The following is a 16,921-nucleotide window of genomic DNA, read 5'->3' as shown; positions in this document are numbered from 1 at the left end:
TACCAGGTGGGGGTCAGGGTACATACCAGGTGGGGGTCAGGGTACATACCAGGTGCGGGTTAGGGTACATACCAGGTGCGGGTTAGGGTACATACCAGGTGGGGGTTAGGGTACATACCAGGTGGGGGTCAGGGTACATACCAGGTGGGGGTCAGGGTACATACCAGGTGCGGGTCAGGGTACATACCAGGTGCGGGTTAGGGTACATACCAGGTGCGGGTCAGGGTACATACCAGGTGTGGGTCAGGGTACATACCAGGTGTGGGTCAGGGTACATACCAGGTGTGGGTCAGGGTACATACCAGGTGTGGGTCAGGGTACATACCAGGTGCGGGTCAGGGTACATACCAGGTGCGGGTCAGGGTACATACCAGGTGCGGGTTAGGGTACATACCAGGTGCGGGTTAGGGTACATACCAGGTGCGGGTTAGGGTACATACCAGGTGTGGGTTAGGGTACATACCAGGTAAATCAGGAACTGCCAGCTGACGGCGTATCGTTGCACCAGGTGGGCGGTGATGTGGGTGGAGGTGTGAGGGGCGAAGGTGACCAGGAGATAGGTCCCCAACACTGCTAGAGCTCCACCTGTAGGTCAGGAAGAGATTCACAGGAGTATTGAACCATCCTATTCACCTGAGTATCATATGACACAGTGATCTGTTTAATCACTACTGATCATATGACACAGTGATCTGTTTAATCACTACTGATCATATGACACAGTGATCTGTTTAATCACTACTGATCATATGACACAGTGATCTGTTTAATCACTACTGATCATATGACACAGTGATCTGTTTAATCACTACTGATCATATGACACAGTGATCTGTTTAATCACTACTGAGCTTCATCATATGACACAGTGATCTGTTTAATCACTACTGAGCTTCATCATATGACACAGTGATCTGTTTAATCACTACTGATCATATGACACAGTGATCTGTTTAATCACTACTGATCATATGACACAGTGATCTGTTTAATCACTACTGAGCTTCATCATATGACAAAGTGATCTGTTTAATCACTACTGATCATATGACACAGTGATCTGTTTAATCACTACTGATCATATGACACAGTGATCTGTTTAATCACTACTGATCACATGACACAGTGATCTGTTTAATCACTACTGAGCTTCATCATATGACAAAGTGATCTGTTTAATCACTACTCATCATATGACACAGTGATCTGTTTAATCACTACTGATCATATGACACAGTGATCTGTTTAATCACTACTGATCATATGACACAGTGATCTGTTTGATCACTACTGATCATATGACACAGTGATCTGTTTAATCACTACTGATCATATGACACAGTGATCTGTTTAATCACTACTGAGCTTCATCATATGACACAGTGATCTGTTTAATCACTACTGATCATATGACACAGTGATCTGTTTAATCACTACTGAGCTTCATCATATGACACAGTGTAACTGATCTGTTTAATCACTACTGAGCTTCAGAGTTAATGTTAATTTCCATCTCTGACTAACTACACTAACAATATATATGTAACTAATATTTACATAAGAGTCACGAACCAGCTCCTCTCTCTCCTCCTAGACGTCAACCAGACATAATGTTTTGTAATGTGGGAACTCATACCTAGCCAGCTCCTCCTAGACGTCAACCAGACACAATGTTTAGTAACGTGGGAACTCATACCTAGCCAGCTCCTCTCTCTCCTCCTAGACGTCAACCAGACATAATGTTTTGTAACGTGGGAACTCATACCTAGCCAGCTCCTCTCTCCTCCTAGACGTCAACCAGACATAATGTTTTGTAACGTGGGAACTCATACCTAGCCAGCTCCTCTCTCTCCTCCTAGTCGTCAACCAGACATAATGTTTTGTAACGTGGGAACTCATACCTAGCCAGCTCCTCTCTCTCCTCCTAGACGTCAACCAGACATAATGTTTTGTAACGTGGGAACTCATACCTAGCCAGCTCCTCTCTCTCCTCCTAGACGTCAACCAGACATAATGTTTTGTAACGTGGGAACTCATACCTAGCCAGCTCCTCTCTCTCCTCCTAGACGTCAACCAGACATAATGTTTTGTAACGTGGGAACTCATACCTAGCCAGCTCCTCTCTCTCCTCCTAGAGGTCAACCAGACATAATGTTTTGTAACGTGGGAACTCATACCTAGCCAGCTCCTCTCTCCTCCTAGACGTCAACCAGACATATTGTTTTGTAACGTGGGAACTCATACCTAGCCAGCTCCTCTCTCCTCCTAGACGTCACCAGACATAATGTTTTGTAACGTGGGAACTCATACCTAGCCAGCTCCTCTCTCTCCTCCTAGTCGTCAACCAGACATAATGTTTTGTAACGTGGGAACTCATACCTAGCCAGCTCCTCTCTCCTCCTAGACGTCACCAGACATAATGTTTAGTAACGTGGGAACTCATACCTAGCCAGCTCCTCTCTCCTCCTAGTCGTCAACCAGACATAATGTTTTGTAATGTGGGAACTCATACCTAGCCAGCTCCTCTCTCCTCCTAGACGTCAACCAGACATAATGTTTTGTAACGTGGGAACTCATACCTAGCCAGCTCCTCTCTCTCCTCCTAGACGTCAACCAGACAATGTTTTGTAACGTGGGAACTCATACCTAGCCAGCTCCTCTCTCTCCTCCTAGACGTCACCAGACATAATGTTTTGTAACGTGGGAACTCATACCTAGCCAGCTCCTCTCTCCTCCTAGACGTCAACCAGACATAATGTTTTGTAACGTGGGAACTCATACCTAGCCAGCTCCTCTCTCTCCTCCTAGACGTCAACCAGACATAATGTTTTGTAACGTGGGAACTCATACCTAGCCAGCTCCTCTCTCCTCCTAGATGTCAACCAGACATAATGTTTTGTAACGTGGGAACTCATACCTAGCCAGCTCCTCTCTCTCCTCCTAGACGTCAACCAGACATAATGTTTTGTAACGTGGGAACTCATACCTAGCCAGCTACTCTCTCTCCTCCTAGATGTCAACCAGACATAATGTTTTGTAACGTGGGAACTCATACCTAGCCAGCTCCTCTCTCCTCCTAGACGTCAACCAGACATAATGTTTTGTAACGTGGGAACTCATACCTAGCCAGCTCCTCTCTCCTCCTAGACGTCAACCAGACATAATGTTTTGTAACGTGGGAACTCATACCTAGCCAGCTCCTCCTAGACGTCAACCAGACATAATGTTTTGTAACGTGGGAACTCATACCTAGCCAGCTCCTCCTAGACGTCAACCAGACATAATGTTTTGTAACGTGGGAACTCATACCTAGCCAGCTCCTCTCTCTCCTCCTAGATGTCAACCAGACATAATGTTTTGTAACGTGGGAACTCATACCTAGCCAGCTCCTCTCTCCTCCTAGACGTCAACCAGACATATTGTTTTGTAACGTGGGAACTCATACCTAGCCAGCTCCTCTCTCCTCCTAGTCGTCAACCAGACATATTGTTTTGTAACGTGGGAACTCATACCTAGCCAGCTCCTCTCTCCTCCTAGTCGTCAACCAGACATAATGTTTTGTAATGTGGGAACTCATACCTAGCCAGCTCCTCTCTCCTCCTAGACGTCAACCAGACATAATGTTTTGTAACGTGGGAACTCATACCTAGCCAGCTCCTCTCTCTCCTCCTAGACGTCAACCAGACAATGTTTTGTAACGTGGGAACTCATACCTAGCCAGCTCCTCTCTCTCCTCCTAGACGTCACCAGACATAATGTTTTGTAACGTGGGAACTCATACCTAGCCAGCTCCTCTCTCCTCCTAGACGTCAACCAGACAATGTTTTGTAACGTGGGAACTCATACCTAGCCAGCTCCTCTCTCTCCTCCTAGTCGTCACCAGACATAATGTTTTGTAACGTGGGAACTCATACCTAGCCAGCTCCTCTCTCCTCCTAGACGTCAACCAGACATAATGTTTTGTAACGTGGGAACTCATACCTAGCCAGCTCCTCTCTCCTCCTAGATGTCAACCAGACATAATGTTTTGTAACGTGGGAACTCATACCTAGCCAGCTCCTCTCTCTCCTCCTAGACGTCAACCAGACATAATGTTTTGTAACGTGGGAACTCATACCTAGCCAGCTCCTCTCTCTCCTCCTAGACGTCAACCAGACAATGTTTTGTAACGTGGGAACTCATACCTAGCCAGCTCCTCTCTCCTCCTAGATGTCAACCAGACATATTATTTTGTAACGTGGGAACTCATACCTAGCCAGCTCCTCTCTCCTCCTAGACGTCAACCAGACAATGTTTTGTAACGTGGGAACTCATACCTAGCCAGCTCCTCTCTCTCCTCCTAGTCGTCACCAGACATAATGTTTTGTAACGTGGGAACTCATACCTAGCCAGCTCCTCTCTCTCCTCCTAGACGTCAACCAGACATAATGTTTTGTAACGTGGGAACTCATACCTAGCCAGCTCCTCTCTCTCCTCCTAGATGTCAACCAGACATATTGTTTTGTAACGTGGGAACTCATACCTAGCCAGCTCCTCTCTCCTCCTAGACGTCAACCAGACATAATGTTTTGTAACGTGGGAACTCATACCTAGCCAGCTCCTCTCTCCTCCTAGATGTCAACCAGACATAATGTTTTGTAACGTGGGAACTCATACCTAGCCAGCTCCTCTCTCTCCTCCTAGACGTCAACCAGACATAATGTTTTGTAACGTGGGAACTCATACCTAGCCAGCTCCTCTCTCTCCTCCTAGTCGTCAACCAGACATATTATTTTGTAACGTGGGAACTCATACCTAGCCAGCTCCTCTCTCCTCCTAGATGTCAACCAGACATATTATTTTGTAACGTGGGAACTCATACCTAAATCAGAACACTCATCTTTATCAACATCACATTATGTCCTGAGGGTATTTGATTAGGGCTATGAGTGTGTGTGTGTTTACAAACTTACCAACAATATCAGAGGCTCGTAGCGTCTCTTTAAGGAACACCACAGAGATGACTGCACTGGCTGAAAGAGAAGGCAGACATTAAGGAACACCACAGAGATGACTGAAGGAGAAGGCAGACATTAAGGAATACCACAGAGATGACTGAAAGAGAAGGCAGACATTAAGGAACACCACAGAGATGACTGAAAGAGAAGGCAGACATTAAGGAACACCACAGAGATGACTGAAAGAGAAGGCAGACATTAAGGAACACCACAGAGATGACTGAAAGAGAAGGCAGACATTAAGGAACACCACAGAGATGACTGACATTAAGGAACTCCACAGAGATGACTGAAAGAGAAGGCAGACATTAAGGAACACCACAGAGATGACTGAAAGAGAAGGCAGACATTAAGGAACACCACAGAGATGACAGACATTAAGGAACTCCACAGAGATGACTGAAAGAGAAGGCAGACATTAAGGAACACCACAGAGATGACTGAAAGAGAAGGCAGACATTAAGGAACACCACAGAGATGACTGAAAGAGAAGGCAGACATTAAGGAACACCACAGAGATGACTGAAAGAGAAGGCAGACATTAAGGAACACCACAGAGATGGCTGAAAGAGAAGGCAGACATTAAGGAACACCACAGAGATGACTGAAAGAGAAGGCAGACATTAAGGAACACCACAGAGATGACTGAAAGAGAAGGCAGACATTAAGGAACACCACAGAGATGACTGAAAGAGATGGCAGACATTAAGGAACACCACAGAGATGACTGAAAGAGAAGGCAGACGTTAAGGAACACCACAGAGATGACTGAAAGAGAAGGCAGACATTAAGGAACACCACAGAGAAGGCAGACATTAAGGAACACCACAGAGATGACTGAAAGAGAAGGCAGACATTAAGGAACACCACAGAGATGACTGAAAGAGAAGGCAGACATTAAGGAACACCACAGAGATGACTGAAAGAGAAGGCAGACATTAAGGAACACCACAGAGATGACTGAAAGAGAAGGCAGACATTAAGGAACACCACAGATATGACTGAAAGAGAAGGCAGACGTTAAGGAACACCACAGAGATGACTGAAAGAGAAGGCAGACATTAAGGAACACCACAGAGATGACTGAAAGAGAAGGCAGACATTAAGGAACACCACAGAGATGACTGAAAGAGAAGGCAGACATTAAGGAACACCACAGAGATGACTGAAAGAGAAGGCAGACATTAAGGAACACCACAGAGATGACTGAAAGAGAAGGCAGACATTAAGGAATACCACAGAGATGACTGAAAGAGAAGGCAGACATTAAGGAACACCACAGAGATGACTGAAAGAGAAGGCAGACATTAAGGAACACCACAGAGATGACTGAAAGAGAAGGCAGACATTAAGGAATACCACAGAGATGACTGAAAGAGAAGGCAGACATTAAGGAACACCACAGAGATGACTGAAAGAGAAGGCAGACATTAAGGAACACCACAGAGATGACTGAAAGAGAAGGCAGACATTAAGGAACACCACAGAGATGACTGAAAGAGAAGGCAGACATTAAGGAACACCACAGAGATGACTGAAAGAGAAGGCAGACATTAAGGAACACCACAGAGATGACTGAAAGAGAAGGCAGACATTAAGGAACACCACAGAGATGACTGAAAGAGAAGGCAGACATTAAGGAACACCACAGAGATGACTGGAAGAGAAGGCAGACATTAAGGAATACCACAGAGATGACTGAAAGAGAAGGCAGACATTAAGGAACACCACAGAGATGACTGAAAGAGAAGGCAGACATTAAGGAACACCACAGAGATGACTGCACTGGCTGAAAGAGAGAAAGGCATCCATTTTACATCCCCCCTTTTCTTTCCATAATAAAGTCATGTATGATGTCTACCTTCATAGATTCAGTCACCTGGATACTATGTGACCTGCGGTACAGAGATATCCAGCCATCATACCTGGTTCACACACCTACAGTCTCACATGTATAGGAGTCTTGTCCCTAATAATCAGAGAAGCTCTCGTGTCAGAGATTCCTACAGAGTCCCTTTGTCTGTCATTTGATAGAGATAATAATAATCACAGCAACTCTGTCACTCTAACTCAAAGCAAGGTGAAAGAAGGTGAACCCAATGGTCTCAAAGCAAGGTGAAAGAAGGTGAACCCAATGGTCTCAAAGCAAGGTGAAAGAAGGTGAACCCAATGGTCTCAAAGCAAGGTGAAAGAAGGTGAACCCAATGGTCTCAAAGCAAGGTGAAAGAAGGTGAACCCAATGGTCTCAAAGCAAGGTGAAAGAAGGTGAACCCAATGGTCTCAAAGCAAGGTGAAAGAAGGTGAACCCAATGGTCTCAAAGCAAGGTGAAAGAAGGTGAACCCAATGGTCTCAAAGCAAGGTGAAAGAAGGTGAACCCAATGGTCTCAAAGCAAGGTGAACCCAATGGTCTCAAAGCAAGGTGAACCCAATGGTCTCAAAGCAAGGTGAAAGAAGGTGAACCCAATGGTCTCAAAGCAAGGTGAAAGAAGGTGAACCCAATGGTCTCAAAGCAAGGTGAACCCAATGGTCTCAAAGCAAGGTGAAAGAAGGTGAACCCAATGGTCTCAAAGCAAGGTGAAAGAAGGTAAACCCAATGGTCTCAAAGCAAGGTGAAAGAAGGTGAACCCAATGGTCTCAAAGCAAGGTGAAAGAAGGTGAACTCAATGGTCTCAAAGCAAGGTGAAAGAAGGTGAACCCAATGGTCTCAAAGCAAGGTGAAAGAAGGTGAACCCAATGGTCTCAAAGCAAGGTGAAAGAAGGTGAACCCAATGGTCTCAAAGCAAGGTGAAAGAAGGTGAACCCAATGGTCTCAAAGCCACCGTACAATCGGCTCTATAGACTGACGTTGATATGAGCTTTGACACACATAACAACAGCACATTAAAATGTGAAGTAGGTCACACAATGAAACCATAACTATTGACACATTGATGTACTGATCTAATAGGAGATGTTGACTGTTAATCTACGACTGGTTGGTTGATCCTGACCACCAGGTGGCTGATAACATCCCATACAGAGAGCTTCATCTCACGGTTAAAGGTTTCCCCTCTGCCTTCGGGACACACTAGATCCATCTCCTGTAACCATAGCAACTCCATATAAAAGCCAAGATTCAGGAGTCTTGTCGCTAATAATCAGAGAGAGGCTGAGTGAAGCTCTCGTGTCGCAGATTCCTACAGAGTCCATTTCTCTGTCTGTCCTTGGTTAGATATAGTAGTAGAGGTAGCCTGGCTCCAGAGAGAACCACCACCTCTAATAGTAGTAGTAGCAGTGTAGTAGTAGTAGTAGTAGTAGTAGTAGAGGTAGCCTGGCTCCAGAGAGAACACACCACCTCAGTAATATTTCACCACAGCATCCATTGACGCAGCAGAATAATGAAGAGAAGTGGTGAATAGGTCTATAAAGTACCTGTTGTCTTTACTGGTGGTTAACATGTGGAAACACCTGATGTAGTAAGGTCTATAAAGTACCGGTTGTCTTGTCTGGTGGTTAACATGTGGAAACACCTGATGCAGTAAGGTCTATAAAGTACCGGTTGTCTTGTCTGGTGGTTAACATGTGGAAACACCTGATGCAGTAAGGTCTATAAAGTACCGGTTGTCTTGTCTGGTGGTTAACATGTGGAAACACCTGATGCAGTTAGGTCTATAAAGTACCGGTTGTCTTTACTGGTGGTTAACATGTGGAAACACCTGATGTAGTTAGGTCTATAAAGTACCGGTTGTCTTGTCTGGTGGTTAACATGTGGAAACACCTGATGCAGTTAGGTCTATAAAGTACCGGTTGTCTTTACTGCAGTAAGGTCTATAAAGTACCGGTTGTCTTGTCTGGTGGTTAACGTGTGGAAACACCTGATGTAGTAAGGTCTATAAAGTACCGGTTGTCTTTACTGGTGGTTAACATGTGGAAACACCTGATGCAGTAAGGTCTATAAAGTACCGGTTGTCTTTACTGCAGTAAGGTCTATAAAGTACAGGTTGTCTTGTCTGGTGGTTAACGTGTGGAAACACCTGATGCAGTAAGGTCTATAAAGTACCGGTTGTCTTTACTGCAGTAAGGTCTATAAAGTACAGGTTGTCTTGTCTGGTGGTTAACGTGTGGAAACACCTGATGTAGTAAGGTCTATAAAGTACCGGTTGTCTTGTCTGGTGGTTAACATGTGGAAACACCTGATGCAGTAAGGTCTATAAAGTACCGGTTGTCTTTACTGCAGTAAGGTCTATAAAGTACAGGTTGTCTTGTCTGGTGGTTAACGTGTGGAAACACCTGATGTAGTAAGGTCTATAAAGTACCGGTTGTCTTGTCTGGTGGTTAACATGTGGAAACACCTGATGCAGTAAGGTCTATAAAGTACCGGTTGTCTTGTCTGGTGGTTAACATGTGGAAACACCTGATGCAGTAAGGTCTATAAAGTACCGGTTGTCTTGTCTGGTGGTTAACATGTGGAAACACCTGATGCAGTAAGGTCTATAAAGTACCGGTTGTCTTGTCTGGTGGTTAACATGTGGAAACACCTGATGCAGTAAGGTCTATAAAGTACCGGTTGTCTTTACTGCAGTAAGGTCTATAAAGTACAGGTTGTCTTGTCTGGTGGTTAACGTGTGGAAACACCTGATGCAGTAAGGTCTATAAAGTACCGGTTGTCTTTACTGCAGTAAGGTCTATAAAGTACAGGTTGTCTTGTCTGGTGGTTAACGTGTGGAAACACCTGATGTAGTAAGGTCTATAAAGTACCGGTTGTCTTGTCTGGTGGTTAACATGTGGAAACACCTGATGCAGTAAGGTCTATAAAGTACCGGTTGTCTTGTCTGGTGGTTAACATGTGGAAACACCTGATGTAGTAAGGTCTATAAAGTACCGGTTGTCTTGTCTGGTGGTTAACATGTGGAAACACCTGATGCAGTAAGGTCTATAAAGTACCGGTTGTCTTGTCTGGTGGTTAACATGTGGAAACACCTGATGCAGTAAGGTCTATAAAGTACCGGTTGTCTTTACTGCAGTAAGGTCTATAAAGTACCGGTTGTCTTGTCTGGTGGTTAACATGTGGAAACACCTGATGCAGTTAGGTCTATAAAGTACCGGTTGTCTTGTCTGGTGGTTAACATGTGGAAACACCTGATGCAGTTAGGTCTATAAAGTACCGGTTGTCTTGTCTGGTGGTTAACATGTGGAAACACCTGATGCAGTTAGGTCTATAAAGTACCGGTTGTCTTTACTGCAGTAAGGTCTATAAAGTACCGGTTGTCTTGTCTGGTGGTTAACATGTGGAAACACCTGATGCAGTAAGGTCTATAAAGTACCGGTTGTCTTGTCTGGTGGTTAACATGTGGAAACACCTGATGCAGTTAGGTCTATAAAGTACCGGTTGTCTTGTCTGGTGGTTAACATGTGGAAACACCTGATGCAGTAAGGTCTATAAAGTACCGGTTGTCTTGTCTGGTGGTTAACATGTGGAAACACCTGATGCAGTTAGGTCTATAAAGTACCGGTTGTCTTGTCTGGTGGTTAACATGTGGAAACACCTGATGCAGTAAGGTCTATAAAGTACCGGTTGTCTTTACTGGTGGTTAACGTGTGGAAACACCTGATGCAGTAAGGTCTATAAAGTACCGGTTGTCTTTACTGGTGGTTAACATGTAGAAACACCTGATGCAGTAAGGTCTATAAAGTACCGGTTGTCTTGTCTGGTGGTTAACATGTGGAAACACCTGATGCAGTAAGGTCTATAAAGTACCGGTTGTCTTTACTGGTGGTTAACGTGTGGAAACACCTGATGCAGTTAGGTCTATAAAGTACCGGTTGTCTTTACTGGTGGTTAACATGTGGAAACACCTGATGTAGTTAGGTCTATAAAGTACCGGTTGTCTTGTCTGGTGGTTAACATGTGGAAACACCTGATGCAGTTGTACCTGTGTTCTTCTCCCCGTCCTTCCATGTTAAGCTGTATAACACAAGGCCAGTCTATGCAGTCTATGACAACCCAAATGCAACTTACAGATACATCAGAGACAGGGAGACGGGCCTATCAGATCTAATAGAACCCAGTGGGCCTGTGAACACCCGTTTTGATACATGGACCAGTTTGGGATTTTTACTTTACCTTCTATAAATGGTATTTCAATGTTTGGTTTGTTAAATGTGATACGGAGTGTGTGACGTCCATTTTTATATTATACTCCGCTGCTTGAGTCATCTCTCTCCGTGCCGCTTTCCACACAGACCTAGCCCCGCCCCCTGCCACTCAAGGAGCACATTTGTTGTTGCTCGACCACGAGACACTTGTGTTCAGTCTGCATGGTCGACACTGGTCAGTCTGCATGGTCAACGCAGCACATGGTGACACCTGTCAGTCTGCATGGTCAACACAACACATGGAGACACCTGTCAGTCTGCATGGTCAACGCAGCACATGGTGACACCTGTCAGTCTGCATGGTCAACACAGCACATGGAGACACTGGTCAGTCTGCATGGTCAACACAGCACATGGAGACACTGGTCAGTCTGCATGGTCAACGCAGCACATGGAGACACCTGTCAGTCTGCATGGTCAACGCAGCACATGGAGACACCTGTCAGTCTGCATGGTCAACACAGCACATGGAGACACCTGTCAGTCTGCATGGTCAACGCAGCACATGGAGACACCTGTCAGTCTGCATGGTCAACGCAGCACATGGAGACACCTGTCAGTCTGCATGGTCAACGCAGCACATGGAGACACCTGTCAGTCTGCATGGTCAACGCAGCACATGGAGACACCTGTCAGTCTGCATGGTCAACACAGCACATGGAACCATGTTGATGACTACGATGCTGTTTTCACGTCTTAATATAAATCCATTAGTATTCTATAATTACACTATTAGTTTGTGTTTCTTACGTTTGTAATTTCTCAGCAAGTTGTGGCCTAAATCATGTTAGCCGCTAATGCTAAATCGCTAGTTAGCTGGCTAGCTAATACAGCCTGATACCAGTGATGGTGTAGACCTTAAATCAGCATGTTGTTTGTGCAACAGTATCTTCTAAATCAAAGAGGAATAGGAGAAGCATGAATATGCTAGCTACAGGAAGTAGCTAAGAGAAAAGGTAGCAAAAGATTATAGCGTCCCCTAGGAAACACTGACCAACACTATGGTTCCTACCCTGTCACAATAACTCCTCCCTGGCATTGTCATGTCAAACACTGTATTCAAAGTGCCCACTATTTATATTCTAACTATAGAATAATCATTCTATTTCCATGATTCCAACAGTTCACCCAAAGTGTTTTGATCTACATCACAAGTCAAATCATATTTGAAACTTTTGGTAATTTTATATTTGTCCATATCCTGCAGCCCTACGTGGCAGTTTGGAAATTATCTTAAATGAGTGCAGGAAATGCAGAAATGTATGAAAATGCAGCATTTGTTTTTTTTGGAGGGGGGGGGCTAAAAGTTTAATTGAACGGTATAAACCAATCAGAATGGAGAAAGACCCATTGAAGTCACTTAGAATATATGTGTTTCCACCCTAGGATCACTCATAAAGCACATGTAGAACTTTCATAGTCCAAAAACACAAAATACCATCAAAAAAGTAGAAAACTACTGTGATATGATATCTTGGCCATATTGCCCTAGCCTGTTCCCAGGTCTGTTTATGCTGTGTTGCCAACCATAAGAGTTGGCTAGACAGATCTGGGACCAGGCTAGGATAAAGGAGAGGACTGCACCTGAAGGTCAATATTTAACCTGCCATTAGAATGTTTACACTGAACACGTGACAGCTGGCATATTTATCCATATGTAACTATATATTTATCCATATACAACCATATATTTATCCATATATGACCATATATTTATCCATACGTAACCATACATTTATCCATATATAACTATACATTTAACCATATATGACCATATATTTATCCATATATAACCATATATTTAGCCATACATATCCATATATAACCATATATTTATACATATATGACCATATAATTATCCATATATAACCATATATGTATCCATATATAACCATATATTTATCCATATATAACTATATATTGATCCATATATTTATCCCGGGTAGAGAACGGCTTCACACGGATTGGTGGATTACAGAACCAGCAAGCCATCGGATTGGCTAAAATGGGATGTGTCACCTGGAGGTATTATTAGGGCGGCTCTCTAGACGCTGCATCATGATCTGAGATCAGTTGTGTGTTTTTTCCCCTTCTGAGGTTTAAGGTCAGGATTGGGGAGGATAAACTGATCCTAGACCTGTGCTTCTACCGGTCAATTCAACCAGGGAAAGTGGCAATATAAGAGGGGTTTCATATTGATGCAAGAAATTAAATAAGATTATTCCGAAAATATAGATAAATAAACAAATAAACAATAATACTAAAGAAAGGTCTGAAAGGTTTGTGTGTTTACCTATGACTGAAACACAGCCCAGGGGTGCGATGAGGGAGGCCGGAGCGAAGCCGTAGGCTGCGAAGTTCCCCAGCTCCCCTACCCCCATCAGAACCACTCCACTCCACCACAGCACCGACGTGTAGTAGGGCCTGGAGGCGCCGAGCTGGGACTGACGCATGTGGGCATATTTCTGACAGCGAGAGGAGAGAGTGTCAAGGACAGCACTTCATTGACATGTTAAGAGGAGCATGGGAAAATACAGTAGCTAACATATCATCAAGGAACTAGTGAATCCATTGGGGTAAATGATGACATCAGTTAACACTAGTGTTGTTTCTCATAGTACTGTACACGGCCTCATAAAACAAACACACCCCTACCTGTATATTCAGAGAAATGCTGATGAGGAAGTTCCCACATATTGAAATGATGATTCCCAGGAGATACGTCTGCAAAACAACAGTAAAACAGATCAGAAGGAAACCTCTGTGAGTAACATCCTGTAGAGAACGCCACTGGACGAGTGACATCATCCCACTGGACGAGTGACATCATCCCACTGGACGAGTGACATCATCCCGTAGAGAACGCCACTGGACGAGTGGCATCATCCCGCAGAGAACGCCACTGGACGAGTGGCATCATCCCACTGGACGAGTGACATCATCCCGTAGAGAACGCCACTGGACGAGTGACATCATCCCGTAGAGAACGCCACTGGACGAGTGACATCATCCCGTAGAGAACGCCACTGGACGAGTGACATCATCCCGTAGAGAACGCCACTAGACGAGTGACATCATCCCATAGAGAACGCCACTAGACGAGTGACATCATCCCGTAGAGAACGCCACTAGACGAGTGACATCATCCCATAGAGAACGCCACTAGACGAGTGACATCATCCCATAGAGAACGCCACTAGACGAGTGACATCATCCCATAGAGAACGCCACTAGACGAGTGACATCATCCCATAGAGAACGCCACTAGACGAGTGACATCATCCCGTAGAGAACGCCACTAGACGAGTGACATCATCCCGTAGAGAACGCCACTGGACGAGTGACATAATCCCGTAGAGAACGCCACTAGACGAGTGACATCATCCCATATAGAACGCCACTAGACGAGTGACATCATCCCGTAGAGAACGCCACTAGACGAGTGACATCATCCCGTAGAGAACGCCACTGGACGAGTGACATCATCCCGTAGAGAACGCCACTGGACGAGTGACATCATCCCGTAGAGAACGCCACTAGACGAGTGACATCATCCCGTAGAGAACGCCACTGGACGAGTGACATCATCCCGTAGAGAACGCCACTAGACGAGTGACATCATCCCGTAGAGAACGCCACTGGACGAGTGACATCATCCCGTAGAGAACGCCACTAGACGAGTGACATCATCCCGTAGAGAACGTCACTAGACGAGTGACATCATCCCGTAGAGAACGTCACTAGACGAGTGACATCATCCCGTAGAGAACGCCACTAGACGAGTGACATCATCCCGTAGAGAACGCCACTGGACGAGTGACATCATCCCGTAGAGAACGCCACTAGACGAGTGACATCATCCCGTAGAGAACGCCACTAGACGAGTGACATCATCCCGTAGAGAACGCCACTAGACGAGTGACATCATCCCGTAGAGAACGCCACTAGACGAGTGACATCATCCCGTAGAGAACGCCACTAGACGAGTGACATCATCCCATAGAGAACGCCACTAGACGAGTGACATCATCCCATAGAGAACGCCACTAGACGAGTGACATCATCCCATAGAGAACGCCACTAGACGAGTGACATCATCCCATAGAGAACGCCACTAGACGAGTGACATCATCCCGTAGAGAACGCCACTAGACGAGTGACATCATCCCGTAGAGAACGCCACTAGACGAGTGACATCATCCCGTAGAGAACGCCACTAGACGAGTGTCATCATCCCGTAGAGAACGCCACTAGACGAGTGACATCATCCCGTAGAGAACGCCACTAGACGAGTGACATCATCCCGTAGAGAACGCCACTAGACGAGTGACATCATCCCGTAGAGAACGCCACTAGACGAGTGACATCATCCCGTAGAGAACGCCACTAGACGAGTGACATCATCCCGTAGAGAACGCCACTAGACGAGTGACATCATCCCGTAGAGAACGCCACTAGACGAGTGACATCACCCCGTAGAGAACGCCACTAGACGAGTGACATCACCCCGTAGAGAACGCCACTAGACGAGTGACATCATCCCGTAGAGAACGCCACTAGACGAGTGACATCATCCCATAGAGAACGCCACTAGACGAGTGACATCATCCCATAGAGAACGCCACTAGACGAGTGACATCATCCCATAGAGAACGCCACTAGACGAGTGACATCATCCAATAGAGAACGTCACTAGACGAGTGACATCATCCCGTAGAGAACGCCACTGGACGAGTGACATCATCCCATAGAGAACGCCACTGGACGAGTGACATCATCCCGTAGAGAACGCCACTAGACGAGTGACATCATCCCGTAGAGAACGCCACTAGACGAGTGACATCATCCCGTAGAGAACGCCACTAGACGAGTGACATCATCCCGTAGAGAACGCCACTAGACGAGTGACATCATCCCATAGAGAACGCCACTAGACGAGTGACATCATCCCATAGAGAACGCCACTAGACGAGTGACATCATCCCATAGAGAACGCCACTAGACGAGTGACATCATCCCATAGAGAACGCCACTAGACGAGTGACATCATCCCGTAGAGAACGCCACTAGACGAGTGTCATCATCCCGTAGAGAACGCCACTAGACGAGTGTCATCATCCCGTAGAGAACGCCACTAGACGAGTGACATCATCCCGTAGAGAACGCCACTAGACGAGTGACATCATCCCGTAGAGAACGCCACTAGACGAGTGACATCATCCCGTAGAGAACGCCACTAGACGAGTGACATCATCCCGTAGAGAACGCCACTAGACGAGTGACATCATCCCATAGAGAACGCCACTAGACGAGTGACATCATCCCATAGAGAACGCCAGTACGTCCAACCGACCTCACAACGGCAGACCGTGTATGGCGTTGTGTGGTCGAGCGGTTTACTGATGTCAACGTTGTGAACAGAGTTCCCCACGGTGGGGTTATGGTGTGAACAGGCATAAGCTGCAGACAACAAACAACTGTATATTATCTATGGTCATTTGAAAGTGACGAGATCCTGAGGCCCCGTTGTGGTGCCATTCATCCGCCGCCATCACCTCATGTCTCAGCATGATAACGCACCGCCCCATGTCACAAGGATCTGTACACAATTCCTGGAAGCTGAAAATGTCCCAGTTCTTCCATGGCCTGCATACCCACCAGACATGTCAGCCATTGAGCATGTTTGGGATGCTCTGGATCGACGTGTACGACAGCGTGTTCCAGTTCCTGCCAATATCCAGCAACTTCACACAGCCATTGAAGAGGAGTGGGGACAACATTCCACAGG

The 16,921-nt window shown here is 45.6% G+C and overlaps 1 protein-coding gene across 4 annotated transcripts in view; it reads right to left on the bottom strand.

Annotated features, from left to right (window-relative positions):
• Positions 1-314: 314 nt before the first annotated feature.
• The window catches only part of LOC129837519 (NIPA-like protein 2), a 35,222-nt gene continuing 18,615 nt past the window's right edge, over positions 315-16,921 (bottom strand). Inside the window, exons 2-5 of one of the 4 annotated variants that reach the window (XM_055903758.1) lie at positions 13,789-13,857; positions 13,427-13,598; positions 4,953-5,012; positions 315-585 (exon numbers count right to left, since the gene is read on the bottom strand). In XM_055903758.1, coding sequence (XP_055759733.1) covers positions 428-585; positions 4,953-5,012; positions 13,427-13,586 — 378 coding nt within the window. In that variant the 5' untranslated portion in view covers positions 13,587-13,598; positions 13,789-13,857 and the 3' untranslated portion in view covers positions 315-427. Of the gene's footprint in view, positions 586-4,952; positions 5,013-6,658; positions 6,787-13,426; positions 13,599-13,788; positions 13,858-16,921 lie in introns of those variants that run through there. The other 3 variants (XM_055903756.1, XM_055903754.1, XM_055903755.1) reach the window with 3 other exon arrangements.

This window comes from Salvelinus fontinalis, chromosome 38 (assembly GCF_029448725.1).
Source record: "Salvelinus fontinalis isolate EN_2023a chromosome 38, ASM2944872v1, whole genome shotgun sequence".
Classification (NCBI taxonomy): domain Eukaryota; kingdom Metazoa; phylum Chordata; class Actinopteri; order Salmoniformes; family Salmonidae; genus Salvelinus; species Salvelinus fontinalis.
The sequence above is the reverse complement of the archived record's forward strand: the minus strand, read 5'-3'. Positions and strand labels throughout refer to the sequence as shown.